Raw genomic sequence first — 26,929 nt, forward strand, 5'->3', positions numbered from 1 at the left:
CACTTACCAGCTCGAAGTCCGTAGCCCTGTAGGATACAGCACTTCAAATCCACATCCAGGTACTTTTTAAATGTGGTGACGCTTTCTGCCTCTATCACCCTTTCAGACTGTGAGTTCCAGTTCCCATCACCTTCTGGATGAAAAAATTTCCCCTCAAGTCCCCTATCAATTACTTTAAATCTATGCCTCCTGGTTGTTGGCCCCTCTGCCAAGGGAAACAGGTTCTTCCTATCCACTCCACAGGCCCCTCATTATTTTATACACCTCAATAAGGTCATCCCTCAGTCTCCTCTGTTCCAAAGAAAACAAACCCAGCCTTATCCATCCTTTCCACATAGCCAAAATTCTCCCGTCCAGGCAACATCCTCGTAACTCTCCTCTGTACCCTCTCCAGTGCAATCACATCTTTCCTGTAATGTGGTAACCAGAACGGCACGCAGTACTCCAGCTGTGGCCTAAGCAGTGTTTTATACAGTTCAAGCATAACCTCCCTGCTCTTGTATTCTATGCCTCAACTAATAAAGGCAAGTATCCCGTATGCCTTCTTAACCACCTTATCTATCTGGCCTGCTACCTTCAGGGATCTATGGTCCTGCACTCCAAGGTCCCTTTGTTCCTCTACACTTATCAGTATTCTACCATTTAATGTGTATTCCTTTGCCTTGTTAGCCCTCCACAAAATGCATTACCTCACACTTATCAGGATTGAATTCTATTTGCCACTGTTCTGCCCACCTGACCAGTACATTGATATCTTCCTGCAGTCCGCAGCTTTCTTTCTGATGGAAGTCCTTTAAGGAGATGACAGATATGTTGGGTGGGGAATGCAGTGGCTGTTGTGTACATGGACTTTCAGATGAAAATGTTGGATAACAAACTGGATGAAAAATTGGTTTGAAGGAGAAAACAGAGAGTGGGAATTAAGGGCAGTTTGCAGAGTGGTTAGACGTGGGTCGGTGGTGTCCCACAGGTTCAGTTCTGGGGCCATTTCTGTGCACTGTGTACATCAAAGATTTGGATCTCGGGCTGGAGGGAACGGTGTCCACATTTGTAGACAATACTAAAATAAGCATAGTAAATATTGCAAGGAGATAAGATGGTGGAATGGACATAAAATGGCAGATGGAATTCAATGTCAGTAAGTGTGAGGTGGTACATTTGGTTGAAATAGAAAAGTAATAATACTTTGAATGGGGGAAGGTTGGTGATGTGGAAGAGCAGAGGGATTTAGGGGTTCAGGGTCACAAGACATTAAAAGCAGCACCTCAAGGGAATAAGGCCATAAAAAATGTAATGGAATACTGGGTTTCAGGGCAAGAAGTATAGAATATAAAAGTCCAGATGTAACGGTGCGTCTATGTAAACCCTCAGTAAGACCACAGTTGGAGTGCTGTGTGCAGTTCTGGGCTCCACACTATAGGAAGGATATTGAGGCGACGGAGAGGGAACAAATTCACTAGGATGCTGCCTGGTAGGAGGAAATGCAAATATGAAGACTTGGCAAAAAAAAATTGGGTCTGTTTTTGTTAGAGGAGAAAACGAGGTGATTTGACAGAGGTGTTTAAAATCATGAAGTAGTGGGAGAGGGTCGATAGAAACAATGATTGAGGGGTCGGCACAGAATGTACAGCTCAGAAACAGGCCGTTCGGCCTCAAGTGCTCTGGGCCACACGAACCTCCTCCCACCGTAGTTCATCTCAACATATCACTCGAATGGAGGGAGATAGAGAAACCATTAAATGGAAGAGATTTTAGACAGAGGATTGCTAAATCTTTACAAATCACTTTTTTCGGCGCCAACTGGAGCAGTGTGTCCAATTCTGGGAACCACACTTCAGGAAGGACGTCAAGGCCTTGGAGAGGGTGCAGAGGAGCTTTACCAGAACGGTACCAGGAATAGGGAACTTCAGTAATGTGGATAGACTGGAGAAGCTGGGCTTGTTCTCCTTCGAGCAGAGAAGGTTAAGAGGAGATACCACAGAATGCTGGAAATCTCAGCGGGTCAGGCAGCATCTGTGGAGAGAAACAAAGTTAACGTTTCGGGTCGACGACCTTTCGTCAGAACTGGCGAGGAGATTTGATAGAGGTAGAGTAACTAAGGAGAAATGGTTTCCAGTGGCAGGAGGGTCAGTAACCAGAGGACACAGATTGAAAGCGATTGGCAAAAGAACCCGAGGCGACATGAGAATGTTTTAATGCGAGTTGTTGTGATCGGGAACGCGCTGCCTGAAAGGGCGGTGGAACCAGATTCAATAGTAACTTTCAATAATAAATAGGCTAAATTTGCAGGGCTATGGAGAAAGAGCAGTGGCGAGGTAGTAATTGGAGAGCTCTTTTCACAGAGCCGGCACAGGCTTGATGGGCCGAATAGGCAGTGTCTGTGCTTTGTGATTCTAACAGGAGAAAGTATTGTAGATAAAGGGCTGTGAAGCTGTGCAATGGACTATCGAAGTTAGTGATTGATGCAGAAATCGGTCGGATGGGCAGTTGAAGGACAGGGGCTAAAGGGAACAGTGTGGGTGCATGGGATTGAAGCTGTTGCCTGCCTGGAGGATAAACACCAACGCTGGCTGCTGGGGCCCAATGCCTGGCTTCCCTGCTATCATTTCTGTGTACGGAGATGATGGGGGGTACTTATTGCAGTCCTTCACTAAGCCAAAGGGTGGATGAAAGAGTGGTGTTGTGTAAGGCACACACTGTATGCTGCACCATCGAGTTATGTGATTCCAGAGCCAGCCTGAGCGAGCCCGATTCCAGCCCTACACCAGCACGCCCACTTCAAATCCATTTCCATTTTAATTCCAGGTGTAGCATTGCTTAAAAAAGTCATTACAAAGTGTGTTCTCTAGTAAGAAATGTGAATTCTCAGCATGAGCTCAGAGAGAGAGAGAGAGAGAGAGAGAGAAATTTCATTTGTGCAGTTTAAAAAAAAATCACTACAAATTCAAGTTATAATCATTAAGAGTAATAGTGCATTGGACAGAAGGAGACACTTCCCCACCAAGCAGGCAGATGCAGAGGCCCAGAACAAGGTGTCCCAGCCCTGTCTGGCTCCACACTCTCAGCTCCCCGCAGTCACTGGTCGTATGAGGAACTAGGCATATTATAGAAGCGTGGCAGTATAGCAGAGCCCACCATGGGCTGGCAGAGACGGAGAACAGGGTCCGGGGTCAGGCCCAGTCTCTGCTTATCCTCAGTCACTCCCAATCATTGGTCCAAGAAAAGGTTGATAGTTGTCACAGTAATAAAACAGCAGGTGTAGGGTAGATATAGCGATATACTGAAGTACTGGGTGAGCCTGAGTGTATCCAGCACCTCACACACAGCAACACCCCACTCCAACACTCCCGCGTTGTCAGTCCAACAATATCCGGCTGTGTTATCCACATCCAGCGAGGGTTCTCTGTCGCCACTCAGCACTCCTCGTCCTGGTACAGCGGCTCCTCCATTTCCTGGCACTCCAGGTGTTCGAGGCGGTCTGACCGACTGTTCACAATCTCATCCGGGGTCTTCATAAACCTGACCAAAGGCCAAGGGAGAGAATCCGTTGGTCAGACAGGAGAGAAACAACATCCCACTGGCCCCACCCCATCCCCCCCTTCACCACCCCGTTCCCACCCCCTCCCCCACATGCACCGCCCCCCCCCCCACGCACCGTTCTCCCCCCCCCCCCCACGCACCGTTCTCCCCCCCCCCACGCACCGTTCTCCCCCCCCCCCCCACGCACCGTTCTCCCCCCCCCCCCCACGCACCGTTCTCCCCCCCCCCCCCACGCACCGTTCTCCCCCCCCCACATGCACCATTCTCCCCCCCCCCCCACGCACCGTTCTCCCCAACCCCCACATGCACCGTTCCACCCCCCCCCACATGCACCGTTCTCCCCCCCCCACATGCACCGTTCCACCCCCCCCCACATGCACCGTTCTCCCCCCCCCACATGCACCGTTCCACCCCCCCCCACATGCACCGTTCCACCCCCCCCCACATGCACCGTTCTCCCCCCCCCACATGCACCGTTCCACCCCCCCCCACATGCACCGTTCTCCCCCCCCACATGCACCGTTCTCCCCCCCCCACATGCACCGTTCCACCCCCCCCCACATGCACCGTTCTCCCCCCCCCACATGCACCGTTCTCCTCCTCCCCCCCACATGCACCGTTCCACACCGCCCCCCCCTCACATGCACCGTTTCCCCCCCCCACATGCACCGTTCTCCTCCTCCCCCCCCACATGCACCGTTCCACACCCCCCCCCACATGCACCGTTTCCCCCCCCCACATGCACCGTTCTCCTCCTCCCCCCCCACATGCACCGTTCCACACCCCCCCCCACATGCACCATTTCCCCCCCCCACCTCCACATGCACCGTTCTCCCCCCCCCACATGCACCGTTCTCCCCCCAACCCCCACATGCACCGTTCCACACCCCCCCCCACATGCACCATTTCCCCCCCCCCCACCTCCACATGCACCGTTCTCTGTCCCCCCCACATGCACCATTCTCCCCCCCCCCTCCACATGCACCGTTCTCTGCCCCGCCCCCCACATGCACCGTTCCACCCCCCCACCCCCACATGCACCATTCTCCTCCCCACCCCCACATGCACTGTTCTCCCCCCCACCCCCACATGCACCGTTCTCCCCCCCACCCCCACATGCACCGTTCCACCCCCCACCCCCCACATGCACCGTTCCCCCCCACCCCCCACCTCACCACCCCCCCAGGCTGTTGAGCGAAGTAAAAGAGGAATTAGCAGAGGCCTTGACCATCATTTTCCTGTGCTCTTTGGATCTGGGCATGGTGCCGGAGGACTGGAGGACTGCTAATGTGGTACCCTTGTTTAAGAAGGGAGAAAGGGATCGGCCCAGTAATTACAGCCCTGTCAGCCTAACGTTAGTACAGGAGTGGGAAAATTAATGGAAAAAATCCTGAAAGACAAGATTAATCTACATTTAAAGTGGCAAGGATTAATCTGGGACAGTCAGCACGGATTTCTTAAGGGAAAATTATGTTTAACTAACCTGACTGAATTTTTTGAGGAGGTAACCAGGAGGGTTGATGAGGGCAGTGCGTATGATGTAGTGTATATGGACTTTAGCAAAGCTTTTGATAAGGTCCCACATGGCAGACTGGTCATGAAGGTTTAAGCCCATGGGATCCAGGGCAAAGTGGCAAGTTGGATCCAAAATTGGCTTGGAGGTAGCAAGCAAAGGGTAATGGTTGATGGATGTTTTTGTGACTGGAAGGATGTTTCCAGTGGGGTTCCGCAGGGCTCAGTACTGGGTCCCTTGCTTTTTGTGTTATATAGCAACGATTTAGATTTGAATATAGGGCGTATGATTAAGAAGTTTGTAGATGACACTAAAATTGGTTGTGTGGTTGATAATGAAGAGGAAAGTCATGGACCGCAAGAGGATATCAATCTACTGGTCAGGCGGGCAGAGCAATGGCAAATGGAATTTAATTCAGAGAAGTGTGAGGTAATGCATTTGGGAGGACTAATAAGAATAAGTGGTAGGCCACTTAATAGTGTAGATGAACAAAGCGACTTTGGAGTGCTTGTCCACAGAGCCCTGAAAGTAGCAGGCCAGGTGGATAAGGTGGTTAAGAAGGCAGACGGAATGCTTGCCTTTATTGGCTGAGGCATAGAATACAAGAGTAGGGAGGTTATGCTTAAATTGTATAATACTCTGGTTAGGCCACAGCTGGAGTACTGCTTGCAGTTCTGGTCGCAGGCATGATGTGATTGCACTGGAGAGGGTGTAGAGGAGATTTATGACAATGCTGCTTGGAGTAGAGAATCTTAGCTATGAGGACAGATTGGATAGGCTGGCTTTGTTCTCATTGGAACATAGGAAGCTGAGGGGAGACCTTATTAAGGTATATAACATTTTGAGGGGCTTGGATATAATGGATAGAAAGGGGTTATTTCCCTTGGTGGAGGGGTCAATTACGAGGGGGCATAGGTTTAAGGTTTTTGGTGGAAGGTTTAGAGGTGATTTGAGGGGAGGTTTCTTCATGCAGAGGGTTGTGGGGGTCTGGAACTCACTGCCTGGAAGGGTGGTGGATGCAGAAACCCTCACATTTAAAAGGTGCTTGGATGGGCACTTGAAGAGCTGGTAAGTGCGATTAGACTGGATAACCTCTTGTTGGCTGGCGCAGATATGATGGTAAGCACTGCAGCGAATCGAATATGGCCAGGGTGATCTCCTGGACTAGTTTCAATCGCCTGGATGGATCGGAGAGGAATTTTCCCAGATTTTTTTCTCTAATAGGCTTGGGTTTTTCTCTTTTTTTGCCTCTCCTAGGAGAGCCCACACCCCACCATGGGACCGAGCCCACTTCCCTCCCCCCCCCACGCCCCCAGGACCGACCCTACTCCCCCCGGGATCGACCCCACTCCCTCCCATATCGCCTCCCCCCCCCGGGGCTGCCCCCATCCCACACTATACCTGAACAAGAGCCGTTGCCCGGGCTCCTTCTTGATGATGTTGAGCTTGTAGTAGTGCCGAAGAGCCCTCGACATCTTCTCATAAGTCATGTTAGTTCTGTTCTGTTTTGGAGAGAGTTTTGGATCATTAAACCGCTGGTTCATGAGGGGGCACATGGAACAGCCAAAAAATCCTCCTTACATCACCTTTCTACAGGTTGAACCTTCTCTAACCCAGTTCCCGATCTGGGGAAGACTTTGTGCCAAATTGGTCAAGATTAACCAAAAGAGATGGGCCATGGTCCCAGAGATTGACGTGACGTTCTGTGCCAATATGTGCTGCCCATTTAACAGATTGAAACTTGTGGGCACCATGCCCGCATTTCCTGCTGTGCCCAGTCAGAGCACAGCTCCTTCAACTCAAGATGCTTCCTTCCCCTCAATCTACCCCACTGAGGCTCTCATCACAGCCAGTTATCTGCAGCACACCAAACACGAGTTTCTTGGATGAGTCGAGAAATTTAAATGAAGTGATGTGTTGAGAAGGGAGATGACCAAACCAAGGTCAACAATACGAGCGACATTTCCTTGGAGGATGAAGGAATGGCAGAGATAGTAAATGAGGATTTTACCTCGGTTTCCACAGCAGAGTGCAGTAATGGGATTGAGAGGCGACAAGGTGAGGAGGTGGAACAATTGAATAGATACAGGGACACACATTAAAATGAGAAGCAGAGCAGAGAGATTTGGATACACAGATATGTAAAGGCGGGATCCTAACTTTTATAAATAAGGGCTCGATTGCAAAAGAAAAAAAAGAGTGAATTGTAAACCAAGACATTTCAGTGTTGGAGGGAGTGCAGAGAGGAGCCACAGGATGGTCCTGAGTGACAGGGGTCCCAATTCAGGAGAAGGCTGTGCTCATTCTTATTAGATGGTGTCTGACAGGAGTGATGGCAAAACCTGGGCAATCATTAACATTGGATCCTGCAAAAGGTCAATGTCCTGCCATGGGTCGAATGACCTTCACCATAGGTCATCATCATCTTTTACTACGTTAAAGGTGCTATATAAATGATGTAACTATTTGTACTGCACTTTATTTGGCAGACATGCGACAAGCCCCGCCCCGGTCAAGCTCCGCACCCCCTCCCCCCCCCCCACTTCCGGCCCCAAATACTTCCTTCCACATGGTGCCGAGAATCAGAACCAGAGCCCCAGCTCTCTTCCTCCGGTGGTCTGGGAGGGAGAGAGGAACTGGGGAGGGGTTGGGGTCAAAAGAGAGGGACTGGGGGGGGGGGCGAAAAACAGTGACTTGGGGGGGGGGGGGGCGCGAAAGAGAGGGACTGGGGGGGGGGGGGGAGAGAAGGGCGGGGGGGGGGGGGAAGAGAGAAGGGCGGGGGGGGAGGAGGAGAGGGAGGGGGACTGGGGGGAAGAGGAGGGGGACTGGGGGGGGGGAAGGAGGGGGATGGAGGGATGGATGGACGGACGGGGGGCGGGGAGGAGGGGGACGGGGCGGGGAACGGGGCGGCGGAGGGGGACTGGCCTTGAGCCCAGCCGGGTGGGTCAGAGGTCAGAGACCTGAACCGCCTTACCTTGTGGTTGCCCCACAGCCGTGCCAGCCCATTGGGATCCACGATTCGGAAAACCTTTGACTCATGATCCTCCCACCGGATGAAACCTTCGTATCTGCTGTCTGACAACAACTGGTACACATAGTCCCACAGGAGCCTGCAGTCTGTGCCAGCAATGTAAACACAGAAATGTTATTGACCTTTAACCCTCCGCAGGCTGGTGACTCAATTGCGCATTTTATATTCTGAAAAAGGTTATAAATTTCTTTGCTTTAAAAGGGCACGAGTCACACTTGCAAGTTTCCCACCATCTCTTGCTGCGTTGTGCTGAGGCTCAGTGGGTGACACTCTCTCCTCTGGGTCACAAGGTCGTGTGTTCAAGCCCCACTCCAGAGAGGTTAGCACACAATCCCCAATGACACTCCAGTGCAGTATTGAGGGTGCTGTTTTCAGATGAGACATTAAACCGAGGCCCTGTCTGCACTCTCAGGTGCGTGTAAAAGATCCCACGGCACTATTTGAACAGCATGGCAGTTCTCTGGGTGTCCTGGCCAATATTTGTCCCTCAACCAACATCTCCGACACATTATCTGGTCATTATCACATTGTGGGACCTTGCTGTGCGCAAACTGGCTGCTGCAATTCCTACATTACAACAGTGACTACATTGGGGACGTGAAAGACTTGTATAGAAATGCAAGTTGACAATTCCCCAGGCACCCAGGGCCACCCTTCTACCTCCATGCACACGGCCATTGTTATACAGGTCTGGCCAGGAATGGGAGTGGGGTCAGCTTGGCTTGACACTGTTCGCTTCATGTCCATACACACCCTCCAGCAGCAGGCGACAGGCAGGAACCCACTCCCAGGGGTGATGAGGGGAATTTGGTGCATCAACTGCTGCGCTGACTCACTGAACCTGGGCCCTTTAGCCACACAGCCTTGGTGATGCTGCAGGTCAGCTGAGGCATGACCCCAGTGCGGGGTTGGGCCTGGGCCTAGGCGAGGCTTCACAGTCCCACTGGACCCTGTCCTCAACCAGCATCTTGGGACAAGCAGCTTCCAGTAAGAGTCACTGGGCAGTCATCGGGAGGGGGAGCCCCAAACTCTGTGTATAAAACCCAACAACAATCCCCACATCCACGATCAGGAGCGAACAAAATGGAGAGAGCGCCAGCTTCGAGTGTCCGGGAGAGGCAAGTGCCCTTTCTGGAAGTCTCAATCCAGGATCCAAACCATAGCAAACCAGTTCCACTCACTCCATTTTATCATCCGCTAGTTTTGAATTTGAATCCAGATCCCAGAGGACAAAGAAATAATTTACATGCAGAGAGGAGCCCAGCTAATCCTCATCAAAACTGTAGTAAAACATTGAGTAAAGGTTAGACTCCATATTCCCACTCCCGGGATGAATTCCCTCTCCCAATACTGGGCTATGGTCTGTGCTGGCCAATGGCTCTATGGGCCTCATCAGCCTCTCTCCTGTAGCCCTGGTGCCCATGTGTGGGCTTAGACAGTGAGTTTGTGTTATTTAACAACTGGAAGAGCCAGTGGGGTGGTCCCTGCCCTGGACCAGTGTTAGATGTATTGCCTACCTGCAATCCTTCCTATGGGCATCAGCGGCTCCTCTTGGGCTGGCATGGGGACCATCAGATGGTTCCTGTAGAGCAGTTCCTCCCTATGGGAGAGGTTCAGAGGCTTCTCCTTGTGTAGATTCTGCTCAGACAGTCTTGGCCTGAACTCCAGTGGCTGCCTGCTGCTGAGGATCAGCGGGTTCATCATGGAAGTGGAAATTAACTGGATGACGCGGGAGTTGTCCTGTGGTGAGCCATTGGGCCGCGGGGCCTGCAGCATGTGCTCGGGGCCAGAGGGACAATGGTTCTCGTCCACTGGCGAAATGGAGAGTCTTTGCTCCATGTCAGGCGAGGGGCTATGTGTGTTTTCCGCCTGAGACCTGGGCGTCTGGTTCCTGTCCATCGGCGGCAGCAGACTCTGTGAGCTTTCCCGCTCTGTGTCCGGAGACTGGTGGTGGTGGTTCTCCACTGGGGACCGCAGCAACCCTGGCAGCGGCTCCACAGAAGGCTGGATACGGTGGCTGAGCTGCTCAGAGGGGCGCAGGTTTCTGGGCAGCATTTCTGTGACAGGAAAAGTTCATGAGCACTGCCGTACGTTACAGGTAGGAATCAGTCAGCTTCAGGGAACCAAACCTCACATCTTACCCAACATCGGGAGAATGAAACTGGCTTATTAATCTGAGCATTGACACCATTTGCATTTAAAATTTATATTTATTACTTTTTGTAACTTTAATAGGTTACATAATGCTGGTATGTGGATATAAGCAGAATGCAAGGGAGTCGAGGGTTATGGGGAGCGGGCAGGGAAGTGGAGCTGAGTCCATGATCAGATCAGCCATGATTTTAATAAATGGCGGAGCAGGCTCGAAGAGCTAAATGGCCGACTCCTGCTCCTATTTCTTATCTTACTTATTAGAATCACGACTCAGCAGGGATGATGGGGGATATTGAAGAGGGATGATGCAGGGAGGGCGGGGGGGGCGTGGAGACCAAAGGGAAATTTTTATTTATTCGTTCCTGGGATGTGGGTGTCGCTGGCAAGGCCGGCATTTATTGCCCATCCCTAACTGCACCTTGAGAAGTGCTGTTAGGGAGGGAGTTCCAGGATTGTGACCCAGCAACGATGAAGGAACGGCCGATATATTTCTAAGTCAGGATGGTGTGTGACTTGGAGGGGAATGTGGAGGTGATGGTGTTCCCATGCACCTGCTGCCCTTGCCCTTCTAGGTGGTAGAGGTCGCGGGTTTGGGAGGTGCTGTCGAAGAAGCCTTGGTGAGTTGCTGCAGTGCATCTTGTAGATGGTACACACTGCAGCCACGGTGCACCGGTGGTGGAGGGAGTGGATGTTGAAGGTGGTGGAGGGGGTGCCAATCAAGCGGCTGCTTTGTCCTGGATGGTGTTGAGCTTCGTGAGTGTTGTTGGAGCTGCACTCATCCAGGCAAGTGGGGACTAAATCTTTGAAGGTTGAGAAGTTGAAAAGTTAAAAGAGCATAGATAATGAAGCAGTCTGTGCCAACATGCAGCAAGACTTGGACAACATTCAGGCTAGGGCTGATAAGTGGCAAGTAACATTCGCGCCACACAAATGCCAGGCAAGCGAGAGTCTAACCACTGCCCCTTGACATTACTATTGTCGAATCCCCTACCATCCTTGGCATTATAAATGTTATAAATCACTCGTTAGGCCTCAGCTGGAGTATTGTGTTCAATTCTGGGCACCACACATTAGGAAGAATATGAAGGCCTTAGAGAAGGTGCAGAGGATTTACTGGAATGCTATCAGGGATGGGAGGCTTCAGTTATGTGGAGAGGCGATATAAGGTGGGGTTCCTCTCCCTAGAGCAGAGAAAGGAATGGGAAGATGTGATCGATGTGTTCAGTGGTTCTGATAGAGTAAATAGAAACGGTTTCCAGTGGCAGGAGGGTCAGTAACCAGAGGGACACAGATTTAAAATCACTGGCCAAACAACCAGAGTGAGATGAGAATTTTCTTATGCTACGAATTATGATCAGCAACGCATTGTGTGCAAGGGCCAATGCTGCACTTTGTGCTAATCAGCCGTACCCTTTCTTTAGATATTCTTTTATTTATAAAATCCTTTAGTCCCCTGCATGTCTATCTGCCCGATACGAGAATCTCAAAATGAGCGCTCTGCTTGGAGCTCCGACACGGCAAGCGAGTCCCAGGTGGGCAGAGGAAACGTTTCAAGGACACCCTCAAAGCCTCCCTGATAAAATGCAACATCCCCACCGACACTTGGGAGTCCCTGGCCCAAGACCGCTCAAAGTGGAGGAGAAGCATCCGGGAAGGCGCTGAACACCTCGAGTCTAATTGCCGAGAGCACGCGGAAGGAGCACACGACAACCCAAGCCCCCCACCCACCCGTCCCTCCAACCACCGTCTGCCCCACCTGTGACAGAGACTGTAGGTCCCACATTGGACTCATCAGTCACCCGAGAACACATTGTTAGCGTGGAAGCAAGTCATCCTCGACTCCGAGGGAATGCCCAAGAAGAACACTTCCTCTCTCAGCCTTTCTAACCTATTTTCTTTTCCCTCTATGTTTCCTATTGGCTGCTTTACTTCTTTTGAATTATTCCGAAATTTATCATTTGTCTTCTGTTTTGATTCTCATTTCAATCTTAATTACTTCTCATCCCATTTTTTGCTGTCTACCTTTTCTTCCTGTGGGAACATGTGCCCTAAATCACCTGCTATTTGAACCTTTCCCATAGTTTGTCCCTGTCTTATGTTAGTTTGTTCCCAGACTGGATTCGTTCCAATGTTATCTCATTGAAATTGGCTTTTTCTGTCATGTACCTTGATCTTTAACTTTATGCTACATTGCACTCACTGTTCCCTAGATGCTCTCCTACCCTTCCGTTATCTATTTTTCCCACTTCATTTCCAAGAACTAGTTCCCCACTGCCCCTCTCTCTGTTGGACTAACACAGACTGATCCAGAAAGGTGTCCCTTTCCTCACATACATTACTTTTAGTGCAGCCTAGCTTTGGATTATTCCAGTCAGCAATGATGACTTTGTTCGTGCTGCATTGTTCTCTCATTTCTCTACATATCCATCCCCCTATCTCCTTTGTATAATACACTCCCAATACAGAAACTGGTCCTTTCTCATTCCTCAACTCCATGCAGGTACAGCAGGCGGTTAAGAAAGCAAATGGCATGTTGGCCTTCATAGCGAGGGGATTTGAGTACAGGGGCAGGGAGGTGTTACTACAGTTGTACAGGGCCTTGGTGAGGCCACACCTGGAGTATTGTGTACAGTTTTGGTCTCCTAACCTGAGGAAGGACATTCTTGCTATTGAGGGAGTGCAGCGAAGGTTCACCAGACTGATTCCCGGGATGGCGGAACTGACATATCAAGAAAGACTGGATCAACTGGGCTTGTATTCACTGGAGTTCAGAAGAATGAGAGGGGACCTCATAGAAACGTTTAAAATTCTGACGGGGTTAGACAGGTTAGATGCAGGAAGAATGTTCCCAATGTTGGGGAAGTCCAGAACCAGGGGACACAGTCTAAGGATAAGGGGGAAGCCATTTAGGACTGAGATGAGGAGGAATTTCTTCACCCAGAGAGTGGTGAACCTGTGGAATTCTCTACCACAGAAAGTTGTTGAGGCCAATTCACTAAATATATTCAAAAAGGAGTTAGATGAAGTCCTTACTATGAGGGGAATCAAGGGGTATGGTGAGAAAGCAGGAATGGGGTACTGAAGTTGCATGTTCAGCCATGAACTCATTGAATGGCGGTGCAGGCTCGAAGGGTCGAATGGCCTACTCCTGCACCTATTTTCTATGTTTCTATGTTTCTATGTTTCTACTCTGGAATGTCCCAGCCCTGTCCTAGCCCAAGCCTTCCTATTATTATTATTACACCATTTCCACCAGAATAAGTTGTGCCTCCAGCTCACCATCTTTAGTCACAACGCCTTGTGCACACAACTCAAACCTGTCTGTCTTGCCATCGACTCATTCTATTCGCTTCTCCTGATCTGCTCTTTTTAACTTTTTCTTCTCTTTTCTTTCCTGCATCAGCTGCCTCTTTCTGTTCCCTCATTGTTTTTCTCCCGCCCTTATCTCTGCCATGCCAGTTTAAACTCTCTCCCCTCACTGCCCCAGTTACTCACCCAGCGAGGGCACTGGTTCCAGCTTGTTCAGCTGATCCATCCATCCTGTACCGGCCAGTCCTGGCCCGTAACTGCTCTCAATGTCCCAGGATCCGAGCCCTTTCCTCCTGCACCAACTCCCCAGCCTGCCAAACAGACCAGCATCTCGCACCAGGACTAATCCTGACGATACACACCGCAGATCCTGTTCTCTAATTCATCTACTAATTCTTGAAACTCTCTGCACAGGTCCTTGATTTAATGTTTTCCCAAATCACTGGTTCCAACATGAACTGTGACTGCTGACTGTTTCGCTTCCGCTCTGTGACATCCCTGAGCATCAGCACCTAGGCGGCAACACCTCATTGGGAACCTTGGCCCGCCCCCTCTTCCCCCAACCCACCCCCTCCTCCTCCTCCTCCTCCCGCCCCGCCCCTTCAGCTCCCATGGCCACCTGCCCCCTCCTCCAGCCCCGTCCCCTCCCCCAGCCCCGCCCATTCGCCTCTCCCCTACCCCCCCCAATCGCCTCAACTGAGAGGCACTGAGTGAGGCCCGGCCCGAGTCCACTGTTCCATACACTGTCTATCACCAATCGGAAGACTTAAGCCTGGTATGGAGTGGAGCTAGGAGACACTGACCGTCCAGGTGGTTGTGAAGGATGATTTCCGGTGGATTGTGCGGGATGCTCCCCGGTTGCAGGAACGGTGGGTACCAGACAGGGCTCTCTCTCTGCTTCAGGATGTGGTGTAGCAATTCGTAGAGGACATCTCCTGAGGACATAGGAAGAAAGTAACCATGAATCTATTCCAATGATCAGTGTGAAGGGGGTCGCGGCGGAGGGGAGAGGGGAGAGGGGGGGTCCCGGCCGAGACAAGGGGGGGGTGGGGCCCCGGCCGAGACGGGGGGGGGGGGGGGGGGGGGGCGCGGCCGAGACAACGGGGGGCGGGGGCGGAGACAAGAGGGGTCGCGGCAGAGAGGAGTTACCGGCTCAAAGCAGGCGATACCAAATTTCCCAAAGACTTGCCTTTCTATAGCACCTTTAAATGACCCAAAGCGCTTTACATCCAAAGAAGTGCTTGTGAAGTGTAGTCACAAGTAACGTGGGTAATGCTGCAGCCAATTTACACAATGTGATAATGACCACATAACCTGCTTTTGTGATGTTAATTGAGAAGAAACATTGGCCAGGACACCGGGAACGCCCCAGCTCATTATAGAAATAGTGCCCCTGACCTCCGGCTCCAGCAATCACCCCGCCCCCCCCTCCCCAAACCTAGCCCCCCCCCCAGGCTCAGATCCACCCGCCCTCGCCCCCCCAGCATCGGACACCACCCCCCACCCCCCAGCATGGCCCTGTCCCCCAACCCAGCCTCTGCCCTCCCCCACCCCAGCATGGTCCCCTCCCCCAATCACCGATGCTCCCCCCAATCCCAGCATGCTACCCTCTCCAGGCCACCAATGCCCCCTGCCCTCCACATTTGCTGGCAGAATGTTAACCCGAGCAGGAGGGAGTTGCGGGTGGGTGCAGTGGCGGGGTTGGGGGGGGGGGGGGGGGGTGGGGGTGCGCGGGTGCGCTCCTTACCTGAATGCGGGCAGCGGTATCTGAAGTCCTCTTTGGTCAGCAGGCACAGAGCTTTGCCATTCATCTCAAACATGTCGCTGTCCATCGGGCGCAGGGAGTATTCCTGCTCTGCCCACTTCAGCCACTGACCCACGTCCACCCTACTCCAGAATACAGGCTGCAGTCCTGGGGAGTGGAACAGTCAGTCAGTCACTCCCGCCCATAGCCTCCACAGTCCAAAACCCCCGCACCCCTCAACATCCAATGCACGCAGACATCTCCCCCCCCCACCCATCACACACATAGCCAGTGTGTGCCTGGTGTGTAGATGCATAGAGTGACATAGAATATACGGTATAGAAACAGGCCATTCGACATAACCAGTCCATGCAGCGTTTATGCTCCACTCGAGCCACCTCAGCTCATTATCAGCATCGCCCCTTATTCCTGTCTCCCTCATTTGCTTATCTAGCCTTCTGTTAAATATATCTATACCATTCATCTCAAACCCTTCCTTTAGTATCGAGTTCCACATTCTCACCACTCTCTGGGTAAAGAACTTGCTTCTGAATTCTCGATTGGATTTTTTGGTGACTATTTTATATTGATGGCCTCTACTTTTACTCTTCTCTCTGTATCTACTCTATCGAAACCTTCCATGATTTTGAAGAACACGATGCGATCACCTCCCAGCCTATGCTTTTCAAGAGGGAACAAAGAGCGGCCCAGTCTGTTCATTGTTTGCTGATAGGTAGAACCACGCAATTCGAGAAATCAGTTCAACACCATTTTAACTGTTACCCATTCCTGTTCTACATCATTTTCTGCCAATATCGTTATCCATTTGATTTTCCCAAGTTCTATTCTCAGCTCCATAAAATCGCCTTTCCTCCAATCTATTAGGGAGCATGTGCCCGGTGGGTGGGGGGACAGCACATGGCAATAAGGGGGGGCGGAGAGCGCGCGGTGGGGGGAGGAGAGCGTGGCCTGGGGCAGAGGAGAGTGGGGTGGGGGGGGGGGCGAGGAGAGCGCGGGGGGGGGGGGGAGGAGGAGAGCGCAGGGCAGGGCGGGGGGGGGGGGGGGAGGAGAGCGCGGGTGCGGGGGGAGGGGGGAGGAGAGCGCGGGGGGAGGGAGAGGAGAGCGCGGGGGCATATGGAGCAAGCCCAACAAGGGAAGGGAGATGGTTGTGGACTTGGTTTTGGGGAATGAAGCTGGGCAGGTGGAAGGGGTCTCAGTGGGAGAGCATTTTGATGCTAGTGATCATAATTCAGTAAGATTTAGGGTAGTTATGGAAAAGGACAAAGGTGGACCAGGAAAAAAAGTTCTCAATTGGGGTAAAGCCAATTTTGCTGAGTTGAGATGGGATTTGGCCAAAGTGGACTGTAAATGGCTATTCGATGATAAATAAGTGTCAGAGCAGTGGGAGGCCTTCAAGTAGGAGATCCTGAGGGTACAGAGCAAGTATGTTCCCTTAAAAAAAAAGGGTGGGGCTAACAAATCTAAAGCCTCCTGGATGTCAAGGGACATACAGGGTAAGATAAAGAAAAAAAGGGAAGCTTATGACAGATACCGAGAACTCAACAATGCAGAAACTCTAGAGGAGTATAAAACTGAAGGGATGCAATTAAAAAAGATGTTGGGAAAGCAAAGAGAGAGCATGAAAGAATGTTGGCAAGTAAAATCAGGGAAAACCCAAAGATGTTTTATAAATACAGTAAGTGCAAGAGAATAACTAGAGAAAGAGTGGAGCCTATTAGAGACCATAAAGGATAGGATTTTCACAAAAGAGAGGGGCAATGCAGAGCAATGAGGGAGGAGGAGTGTGAAATATTAGATGAGATAAACAAATTGAGAGAGGAAGTATTAAGGGGCTTAGCAGCTTTGAAAGTGGATAAATCCCCAGGCCTGGATGAAATGTATCCCAGGCTGTTAAGAGAAGCAAAAGAGGAAATAGCAGAGGCTCTGACCATCATTTTCCAATCCTCTCTGGCTACAGGTGTGGTGCCAGAGGACTGGAGGACTGCGAATGTTGTACCTTTGTTTAAAAAGGGAGAAAGGGATAGACCTAGTAATTACAAGCGGGAAAATTATTGGAAAAAGTCCTGAGGGACAGGATAAATCTTCATTTGGAAAGACATGGATTAATCAACAGCATGGATTTGTTAAGGTAAGGTCGTGTCTGACTAACTTGATTGAATTTTTTGAGGAGGTAACCAGGAGGGTTGATGAGGGCAATGCGTATGATGTAGTGTATATAGATTTTAGGAAAGCTTTTGATAAGGTCCCACATGGCAGATTGGTCACGAAGGTAAAAGCCCATGGGATCCAGGGCAAAGTGGCAAGTTGGATCCAAAATTGGCTCAGAGGCAGGAAGCAAAGGGTAATGGTTGATGGGTGTTTTTGTGACTGGAAGGCTGTATCCAGTGGGGTTCCACAGGGCTCAGCTCAGTGCTGGGTCCCTTGTTGTTTGTGGATTTGAACTTAAATGTTGGGAGTATGATTAAGAAATTTACAGATGACACTAAAATAGGCTGTGTGATTGATAAAGAAGAAGAAAGCTGCGGATTGCAGGAAGATATCAATGTACTGGTCAGGTGGGCAGAACAGTGGCAAATGGAATTCAATCCGGGTAAGTGTGAGGTAATGCATTTGGGGAGGTTTAACAAGGCAGGAGAATACACATTAAATAGTACAACACTGAGAAGTGTAAAGGAACAAAGGGACCTTGGAGTGAAGGATCATAGATCCCTGAAGGTAGCAGGCCAGGTAGATAAGGTGGTTAAGAAGGCCTACGGGATACTTGCCTTTCTTAGTCGAGGCATAGAATACAAGAGCAAGGAGGTTATGCTTGAACTGTATAAAACACTGGTTAGGCTGCAGCTGGAGTACTGTGTGCAGTTCTGGTCACCACATTACAGGAAAGATGTGATTGCACTAGAGAGGGTGCAGAGGAGTTTTACAAGAATGTTGCCTGGACTGGAGAATTTTGGCTATGAGGAAAGATTGGAGATGCTGGGTCTGTTTTCTTTGGAAAAAGGAGGCGGAGGGGAGACCTGATTGAGGTGTATAAAATTATGAGGGTCCTGGATAGAGTGGATAGGAAGGACCTATTTCCCTTGGCAGAGGGGTCAACAACTAGGGGGCATAGATTTAAAGTAATTGGGGGGAGGTTTAAAGGGGATTTGAGGGGAGATTTCTTCACCCAAAGGGTGGTGGGGTCTGGAACTCTCTGCCTGAAAGGGTGGTAGAGGCAGAAACCCTCACTACATTTAAAAAATACTTGGATATGCACCTGAAGTGCCATAACCTACAGGGTTACGGACCAAGAGATGGAAAGTGGGATTAGGCTGGATAGCTCTTGGTCGGCCGGCGCAGACACGATGGGCCGAAATGGCCTCTTTCCATGCTGTAAATGTCTATGATTCTATGAGAGTGCTTGGGCGTGTGCGGGAAGGATGTGGGGGGGGGAAGGAAAGAGGGTCCTGGGGGGAAGGGGAGGGCTTTGGATTTTTGGGCTGTCTCCCCCATGCCCTGGGGTCAGGGTCCCATCCTATTCCTGGAACACTCCCCCTGACCCCATGCTGCTCGGGATACTTACGAACATGAGTGGGAAGGGTGCACACTCCATCCTCCATGCGCCTGCCCTCGGATATAGTCCCGTGCACCGAGCTGGGGAATGGCGGCACCGGGCTCACTGGGGGAGTGTAGGCGTTTCTCTCCTGCTGTGGAAATCAAATGGAATCAAGTCAGTGACTCACAGCACCAGGACCCGAGCCCTCCCTCCCTTCCGCATCTTTCCCTCACTCCCAGTACTGGTCACTGTAGCACTCCCAGGGCAGGTACAGCATCGGTACAGTACAGAGTAAAGCTCCCGCTACACTGTCCCATCAAACACAGTACCCTGTACATGTGGGTACAGGTCTTTCACTGTATAACACTGGGGTACAGTACTGGTGGGTACAGGTCTGTCACTGTATAACACTGGGGTACAGTACTGGTGGATACAGGTCTGTCACTGTATAACACTGGGGTACAGTACTGGTGGGTACATGTCTGTCACTGTATAACACTGGGGTACAGTACTGGTGGGTACAGGTCTGTCAATGTATAACACTGGGGTACAGTACTGGTGGGTACAGGTCTGTCACTGTATAACACTGGGGTACAGTACTGGTGGGTACAGGTCTGTCACTGTATAACACTGGGGTACAGTACTGGTGAGTACAGGTCTGTCACTGTATAACACTCGGGCAGGTACAGCACACGATGGATCTTACAGAATTAATCTGTAATTGCTTTTGAAAGAACCTTTTAATTCCATGGTGTTGCTAATAGTCTAGTTCATTCCTTTGCGTGTCCCAAGAAGGCACGGACACAGTAAAAGCCATCCAGCAATTTAATTTTGTATTTTAATCAGGGAAACAGTTTGTAAGTTCATATTTAATGTGAATATTTTATTATATAAAGGCAGTATGTAGGTAAAAACCCTTCTTGTGTATTAAGAATTAGATGCAGAGTAAAGCTCCCTCTACACGGTCCCATCACACATTCCCAGGGTAGGTACAAAATAAGGAAAGGTTGTGTGTTGATATTGCTTTTATTTACAACTGGCATTAATGTCCCAAGAATTACCGCTTGGACTTTAGTCAATGGTGTAATGTCAGCAAACACGAGAGGCAAGTTGCTGACAGTGAGGTCCAATAAAGCGCAATGAGATAAATAACGAGATCTTGGCCACGAAGTTACATCCGTTTGGGCTGGTCAGGGAGAAGAAATGTCGGACGCCTTGCTCGCAGAACATTCTGGGCACGTCAGCAGTGCTGCCATTGCCTACGTCACTTCAGATATTTAGATGAGCCAGATTGTGACATCAATCAGTGTGCAACGCTTGAATTGATACAGCTGTGGTACCTTGGACATGGCCGCTCTCATTAACGGCCTCTCCAAAGCATGCCGGACCTGCTGACAGCGTTTCTTAAAGGGACACACCCAACTTTCAGCTCAGTTCACATTTTGGCTTTTGTACTGGTTTACTGACATCCTCTTGGAGTAGTGGCTTGGTGTAATACATTTACAGTGTGCAGGGAGTGCTGCTGGGTGTTTGCGAGGCTAAGTCAAATTAAATTGAAGTGAAGCTAGCCTCGCTCGTGCACCATGAACTTTGGCCCCGTCGAGTGCACAGCCGGTCAGTAGTGTGGTCAGCCCTGGGCACTGCACTGCAAACACGATAATTAGCAGCCAGCGCAAAGCTGATGTGTTGCCTGCGTTGTTTGAACGGGTGCGGGCATATCTCTCTTCGCCGGATCCGCATCACTTATTTTGCTTGATCAAATTTTTTGTCCAATCTGTTTTTGGTGATGTTGGTTGAGGGATTAATGTTGGTCAGGACACCGTGAGATCTTCTACAGTGAGTCGAGCAGGCAGTTGGGGCCTCAGTGAAACGTCTGATCACAAGGGCCAGGTCAGGTGCAGCAGAATATTCCCCAGCCACCCAGTGCCATCTGCCACTCACCATCAACTCATAGAAGGTACAGCACCGAACGAAACCTGCCGCTCAGCCCAAGCAGTCAGTGGCAGCATTTACCCTCCATTCCACAAATAGTCCCAATCACATTTACCTCCCATATCTCCTCCATCCAATTGCTTCTGCCTCAACTACTAACCCTGCAAGTGAATTCCACAGCCTCACAGCTGTGTGTGTAAAGATGTTCTCTCTGACATTTAATCTTGTGTCAATTGGGCTTCATGCTATAGGAAGGCCATTGCGGCGAGAGAGTGCGAGCAGCACAGAGCTCATGGGATGCTGTGTGGTATGAGGAAATACACATACAAAGAAAGATTTGGAAAAACTGTTTTTTGATTGCAGATTACGGGGCGATGATGGAGGTGTTTAAAATGATAACAAGACGGGAGAAAGGAGAGCACCAGTTCCAACTGTCACAGGAGCATCCAGTCGTGCCCCGGTAACTGCCCCCAAAGGAAGTGGAGTGTGGGAAATTGCACTCCGCTTCCATTGAGGGGTGGCAAGGCCAATTCTGCGGCAGGAGCAGGACTTCCATGCTGGAGGCTAAAATTCCCGGCCCCAGAAGGTTGCCGCCCCCAAGATGGGAGCCTGTGCGGGGAGGCAGAGGGAAGTTGAGGGGAGACGGGGGCGGGGGATGGAGGGGAGAGTGGTGGAGGTGGGGGTCGGAGAAACCCAGGGCGGGGGACAGGAGGGGCCACATTGCAGCGAAGGTCTGGGGGGGTGAAGTGTGTTGGAGGGGCGGGCCTGGGGGCTCTGTGCCTCGGTGCGGGGAGTGTTCACAGTGGGGTGGACGGGTTGACTGCGCAGATGGCGATTGGTGGATGTGGTGTGGTTGGCGTCGCGGGGGCGTGGCTCCGGGCTCGACATCCGGGGGTTTGGGAAGGATTCTGACGGGACAGGGCGGGTTGGGTGCGGGGGTTGTGTTCCCGGTGTTGGGTGGGTCCGGAGCCGGGGGGAACGCTCTTGGGATGGGGAGTGGGCTGTTTGGGGCTGGGATTGGGAGAGACTTCTTCACTCGGGGAGGTGTTGGCCTGTGGGGTTCCCTGCCGCGGAGAGTTGTTGATGCCAGTTCATTGGATGTGTCCGGGAGGGAGTTGGATGTGGTCCTTGCGGCTGGGGGGGTAGGGGGGTGGGGGGGGAGGTGCTGGGGTGGGTGATCAGCCATGATCTTGTTGAATAGCGGTGCAGGCTCGAAGGGCCGAATGGCCTACTCCTGTCATATGTTTCTATGACAGGGAGGGTGGAAACAAAGAGTTTGCAGTAGTCGAGGGCCAGGAAGGCCCTCCCAATCAGTTTGTGTTTGTGTTTAAAAAAATTAAATGGAGCACTAACTTTAAGTAGTCCAGGAAATACTTTACAGAAGATCTTAAGGTTTTATATAAGTTGATCATTACCCCTTTGCTTTTATCTTCTACACCTCTTGTAATAAAACCTAGTTGTAACAAAACCTAGAATTCCATTAGCTTATTTTACAACCGTATCAATCGGTGATGCCTTTAATGTCCTGTGAACCTGGACCCCCCCCAATTCCCCCTGCTCCTCAGTGTATAATTACTGCTGGCTTTTTAACCAAAAATGCATCACCTTAGATTTGCAGACACTGAATTCCATCTGTCACGTTTTAATCCATTCACCATCTTATCCAGTATTCTCTGTCTCTATTGCAGATTCCAGCACCCGCACTGTTTTGCTCCTGTAGCAGTGTTTAATTCACGGCCACGTCTCTCCAGGAATTACCACCTTGAAGTTCTGCTCTTCCCTCAGACGGGATTTCTGTTTGTCTCTTTTTCCTTGTTCATCTTCTTTGCTTTCTGTTTCCCTTCTCGTGTTTGATCCAGTATCTGCCAAGACTCGCTTTCACAGCCACATCTTTCCTCAGTAACTGTCTCCGCCTCAGATTTAATCCACGTGGATTTCAACTGAAATTTCACCCTTCATGTTTTGGATCCACCCGGGATTACAGATATCTCCGAGATATTCAGCGTTCCTCCAACTACTGTTCTCGCCGCATCCTGGGATCCACATTCAACGCCATGCGCCACTCAACCTCTCTCTCTTCAGCAGCACCGACTCACTCGATCTTAGAGCTGTCCTGGTCCGCAGTTCCATTTCATCCTTTGCCTCATTCACTTTGCTTTCAATTTCCACCCTTCCCTCACCTTCACATGGTCCATTTTTCCCTTCCCTTCCTCGACTTCTCCGTCGACATTTCTGGGGATAGGTTTTCGACCAGTATCCACTATAAGCCCACTGACAACCACAGCTACCTCGACTACACTTCCTCTCACCCAGATTCCTGTAGGGACTCCATTCCATTCTCCCAGTTTCTCCATCTCCGTCGCATCTGCTCTGACGATGCCACCGTTCACACGAGTGCTTCTGACATGTCTTCCTTTTTCCTCAACAGAGGATTCCCCTCTGCCGTGGTTAACATGGTCATCGACCGTGTCTGTTCCATTTCCCGCACCTCTGCTCTCACCTCTTCCCCTCCCTCTCAGAACCACAACAGGGTTCCCCTTGTCCTCACCTTTCACCCCACCAGCCTCCACGTTCAACGGATCATCTTCCGCCATTTCCGCCACGTCTAGTGTGATCCCAACACCAATCACATCTTCCCCTCCAACTCCCCTCTCAGCGTTGCGAAGGGACCGCTCCCTCCGCGACACCCTGGTCCATTCCGCAGTCACCCCCAGCGCCCGCTCCCCTTCCCATGGCACCTTCCCGTGCAAGCACAGGAGATGCAACACCTGCCCTTTTACCTCCTCCCTTCCCACTATCCAGGGCCCCAAACACTCCTTCCAGGTGAAACAGCGATTTACTTGTACTTCTTTCAATTTAGTATACTGTATTCGCTGCTCACGATGTGCTCCCCTCTACATTGGGGAGACCAAGCGTAGACTAGGTGACCACTTTGCGAAATACCTCCGTTCAGTCCACAAGTGTGACCCTGAGCTTCCGGTCGCATGTCACTTTAATTCCCCGCTCCACTCCCACTCTGACCTCTCCGTCCTCGGCCTCCTACACTGTTCCAGTGAAGCTCAACGCAAGCGCGAGGAACAGCACCTCATCTTATTTTAGGCACTTTACAGCCTTCTGGACTCAACATCAAGCTCAACAATTTCAAACCATAACCCTTTGGCGCCCCCTGCCCACCACCTTATGTTTTTTTTCTCCTCGTCTCCAATGGCAGCCGGTCATTATCCCGCCATTCACACCCTATCTTGATTAACCTTTTTCTAACTTCTGCCATTACCATTTCAATTTGCCCATCATCCCTTTTGCCTCTCTGATCTCTCCTGCCATCCACCCTATCACAGACCTTCCCTTTTGTTCTTTCTTCCCCTCCCCCTTTCAGTGCTTAAGAATTTGGTCATTTTGACTATTTGCCACTTCTGACGAAGGGTTGTCGACCCGAGACGTTAACCCTGTTTCTCTCCACAGATGCTGCCGAACCCGCTGAGATTTCCAGCATTTTCTGTTTTTATTTTAGATTCCAGCACCCGCAGTATTTTGCTTTTGCACCATCTATCAATATCCCTTTGCAGCTTCCTTTGGTCTTGTAAAGAATGAATTACACCCCCTATTTTGGTTTCATCTGCAAATGTGGACACCACACCCGATAGTCAAAGCATTGATGATGATGATGTACACAGTGAACAGCAGCGGCCCCGGACTCAACCCTGTGGGGTACCACTGTCCATTTCTAACCACTCCCACAAACTGCTCCGCTTCCTCCCCCTTAAACAACTTTATCAGGTTTTCTATCCTCCCCCTAATTCTATCAGCTTTGTCAAGCATGATCATCCCTTTGAAATCTGTCCTGGCGGGGTTGTAAAGCGGATGTGTTTTCCTGTGCTGGGCGAGCTCCCGTTCCCAACAACATCCCGTCTGCCCTACCCCACTGTAATGCTGGCCGAGCTCCTGCTCCCCATCCTAGCAACGTCCAGTCCCCACCCCCCCTCACCCCGCTGTAATGCTAGGCGTACCCACGTTCCTGCTCCCCATCCCAGCAACGTCCAGTTCTCTCCTCCACATCCCCCCTGCTGTAAAATGCCTAGGGTGAGTTCAGGATCAGACACATCCGTGAAGCCCTCCAATGGCCAAATAGTTTACAGATACAGTCACTTTAGTGAGGTGCCTGGAAATGGTAAGTGCCAATGGAACCATTGCCCTGCACCGACCCGCACCAGCCAGTCACAGGTGCATCTGGCCCATAAATACTGAGGGAATACAAATCAAACAATTCTCCTGGGAGCTGCTACAATTGGAGGGCTGGGGTCATTTGGGCGAGAATCCCGTGGTGGACTCGAGACAGCCACTGCCACCCCCTGCCCAGTCACACTGGCATCAGCTCAAAGCACTGATGCAGTCATCTCTCCAGGTTAGGACAACCTGCGTCACTGAGAGACAGAATGCTGCACTGTAAATAGAAAAGTACCAGAGGGCCTCATTCAGCCAATCAAACGCTTTGATGGATTAGATCTCACTGAAACCTCATTGCAGTAAAATAAAGCTGGCAGTTGTTTGAGGAAGTGTGAGTGTGGAGTGGTGCAGAGGCCTGGGCCCAGAATGGGAAGCCCGTGTCCCCTCCCCCAATCCCACACAACCCTGCTGTCAGCACACTGCAGTAAGCAAAGGGTTAAGGTCCTATTTTTCACCCCTTTCTGTTCAGGTTTGGAGACTGGCTGCATGCTGGAGCTGCCCTCCCGATCTGCGGGCGTCCAACTCCATGGATCGCCAAGTGAAAGCAGTCTGGGAAATACCTTACAGGAGACAGCGAGCAATGGAAGTGCAGCCTTCCGTCCGAGGCCGGGAAGTTCCCACATTCCCAGCCTGCTTCCCTCCCCTCCCCTCCCTACTCTTCCCAATTCCCCCCCCTCACTCCCCTCCCCAATTCCCCCCTCCCCACCCCAATTCCCCCCTCCCCACCCTCCCCCTCCATGAGCACAGCTTCAGTCCAACAGCACGCTGAACCAATTAGCAACAATGTATGGGGATTAGCCGCACTGGATGGGGGATAGGGTCGCACTGGATGGGGGTGGGGGTGCACTGGATGGGGGGGGGGTGCACTGGATGGGGGGATAGGGTCGCACTGGATGGGGGTGGGGGTGCACTGGATGGGGGGATAGGGTCGCGCTGGATGGGGGTGGGTGTGCACTGGATGGGGGTGGGTGTGCACTGGATGGGGGGATAGGGTCGCACTGGATGGGGGTGCACTGGATGGGGGGGGGGTGCACTGGATGGGGGGGGGGGTGCACTGGATGGGTCAGTCGCACTGTAACACTGACACCGCCGAGCGGCCCAGGATCGGCGCCGGCCTGGAATAAGGAAGTGGATTAAAAGTGAGAGAAATTTAAACTTTTGTCTCCAGGATGGAGTTGGTGGACGCGGTCTCAAAGTTTGTGTTTACCTTGATGTGTCGCTGGGCGAAAGCTTCAGACATGTCTGGGAGTGCGGCTCCTGCCCCCTCCCCCTGTCCCTCCCTCTCTCTACCCCCGGGAAGGGCAGCTCGGAGCCGGGCCGGGCCGGGCAGCCGCTGCGGGAGGCCCCGGGAAAGGGTTAGTGCAGAGCCAGGGGAAGCAGCGATCTGGCCGGCTGCTCGCTGCCCGATTCCTCCGGCTGTGATTCACATCCTTGACCTCTTCTCCTTCTTCCGGGAAGAGAAAGCGAAAGGCTGCTCGGGCTCATTGTTGGTCACAAATTTCCAGCCAACCTTTGACGTGAATTCCCAGCAACAAGCGGGAGGGAAGCGGACAGCCGCGTCTTAAAGCGGCACTGACACCCGGAAACAGCGCGCCAGTACCGACAGCGCACACACACAGTGCCGCTTTAAACCGGGCCCACGGCCACAGGAAGGCGGGCCTTCAGCACTCAGCCACTCACTCACTCAGGGGAGAGGGCCTCCCTCACTCAGCCCCTCACACACTCACTCACTCAGGGGAGAGGGCCTCCCTCACTCAGCCCCTCACACACTCACTCACTCAGGGGAGAGGGCCTCCCTCACTCAGCCCCTCACACACTCACTCACTCAGGGGAGAGGGCCTCCCTCACTCAGCCCCTCACACACTCACTCACTCAGGGGAGAGGGCCTCCTTCACTCAGCCCCTCACACACTCACTCACTCAGGGGAGA

The 26,929-nt window shown here is 51.5% G+C and overlaps 1 protein-coding gene across 1 annotated transcript; it reads right to left on the reverse strand.

Annotated features, from left to right (window-relative positions):
• Positions 1-2,777: 2,777 nt before the first annotated feature.
• LOC139280915 (transcription factor ETV6-like) lies at positions 2,778-26,538 on the reverse strand. Its single transcript, XM_070900723.1, has 8 exons — positions 26,208-26,538; positions 18,872-18,995; positions 15,295-15,459; positions 14,351-14,482; positions 9,602-10,141; positions 8,028-8,170; positions 6,455-6,555; positions 2,778-3,519 (listed from the first exon to the last, which is right to left on the reverse strand). Exons 1-8 carry the CDS (start codon positions 26,238-26,240, stop codon positions 3,414-3,416), a joined length of 1,344 nt encoding a protein of 447 aa, XP_070756824.1. The 5' UTR covers positions 26,241-26,538; the 3' UTR covers positions 2,778-3,413.
• Positions 26,539-26,929: the final 391 nt, after the last annotated feature.

The sequence above is a fragment of the Pristiophorus japonicus genome, chromosome 15, assembly GCF_044704955.1.
Source record: "Pristiophorus japonicus isolate sPriJap1 chromosome 15, sPriJap1.hap1, whole genome shotgun sequence".
Classification (NCBI taxonomy): Eukaryota; Metazoa; Chordata; class Chondrichthyes; family Pristiophoridae; genus Pristiophorus; species Pristiophorus japonicus.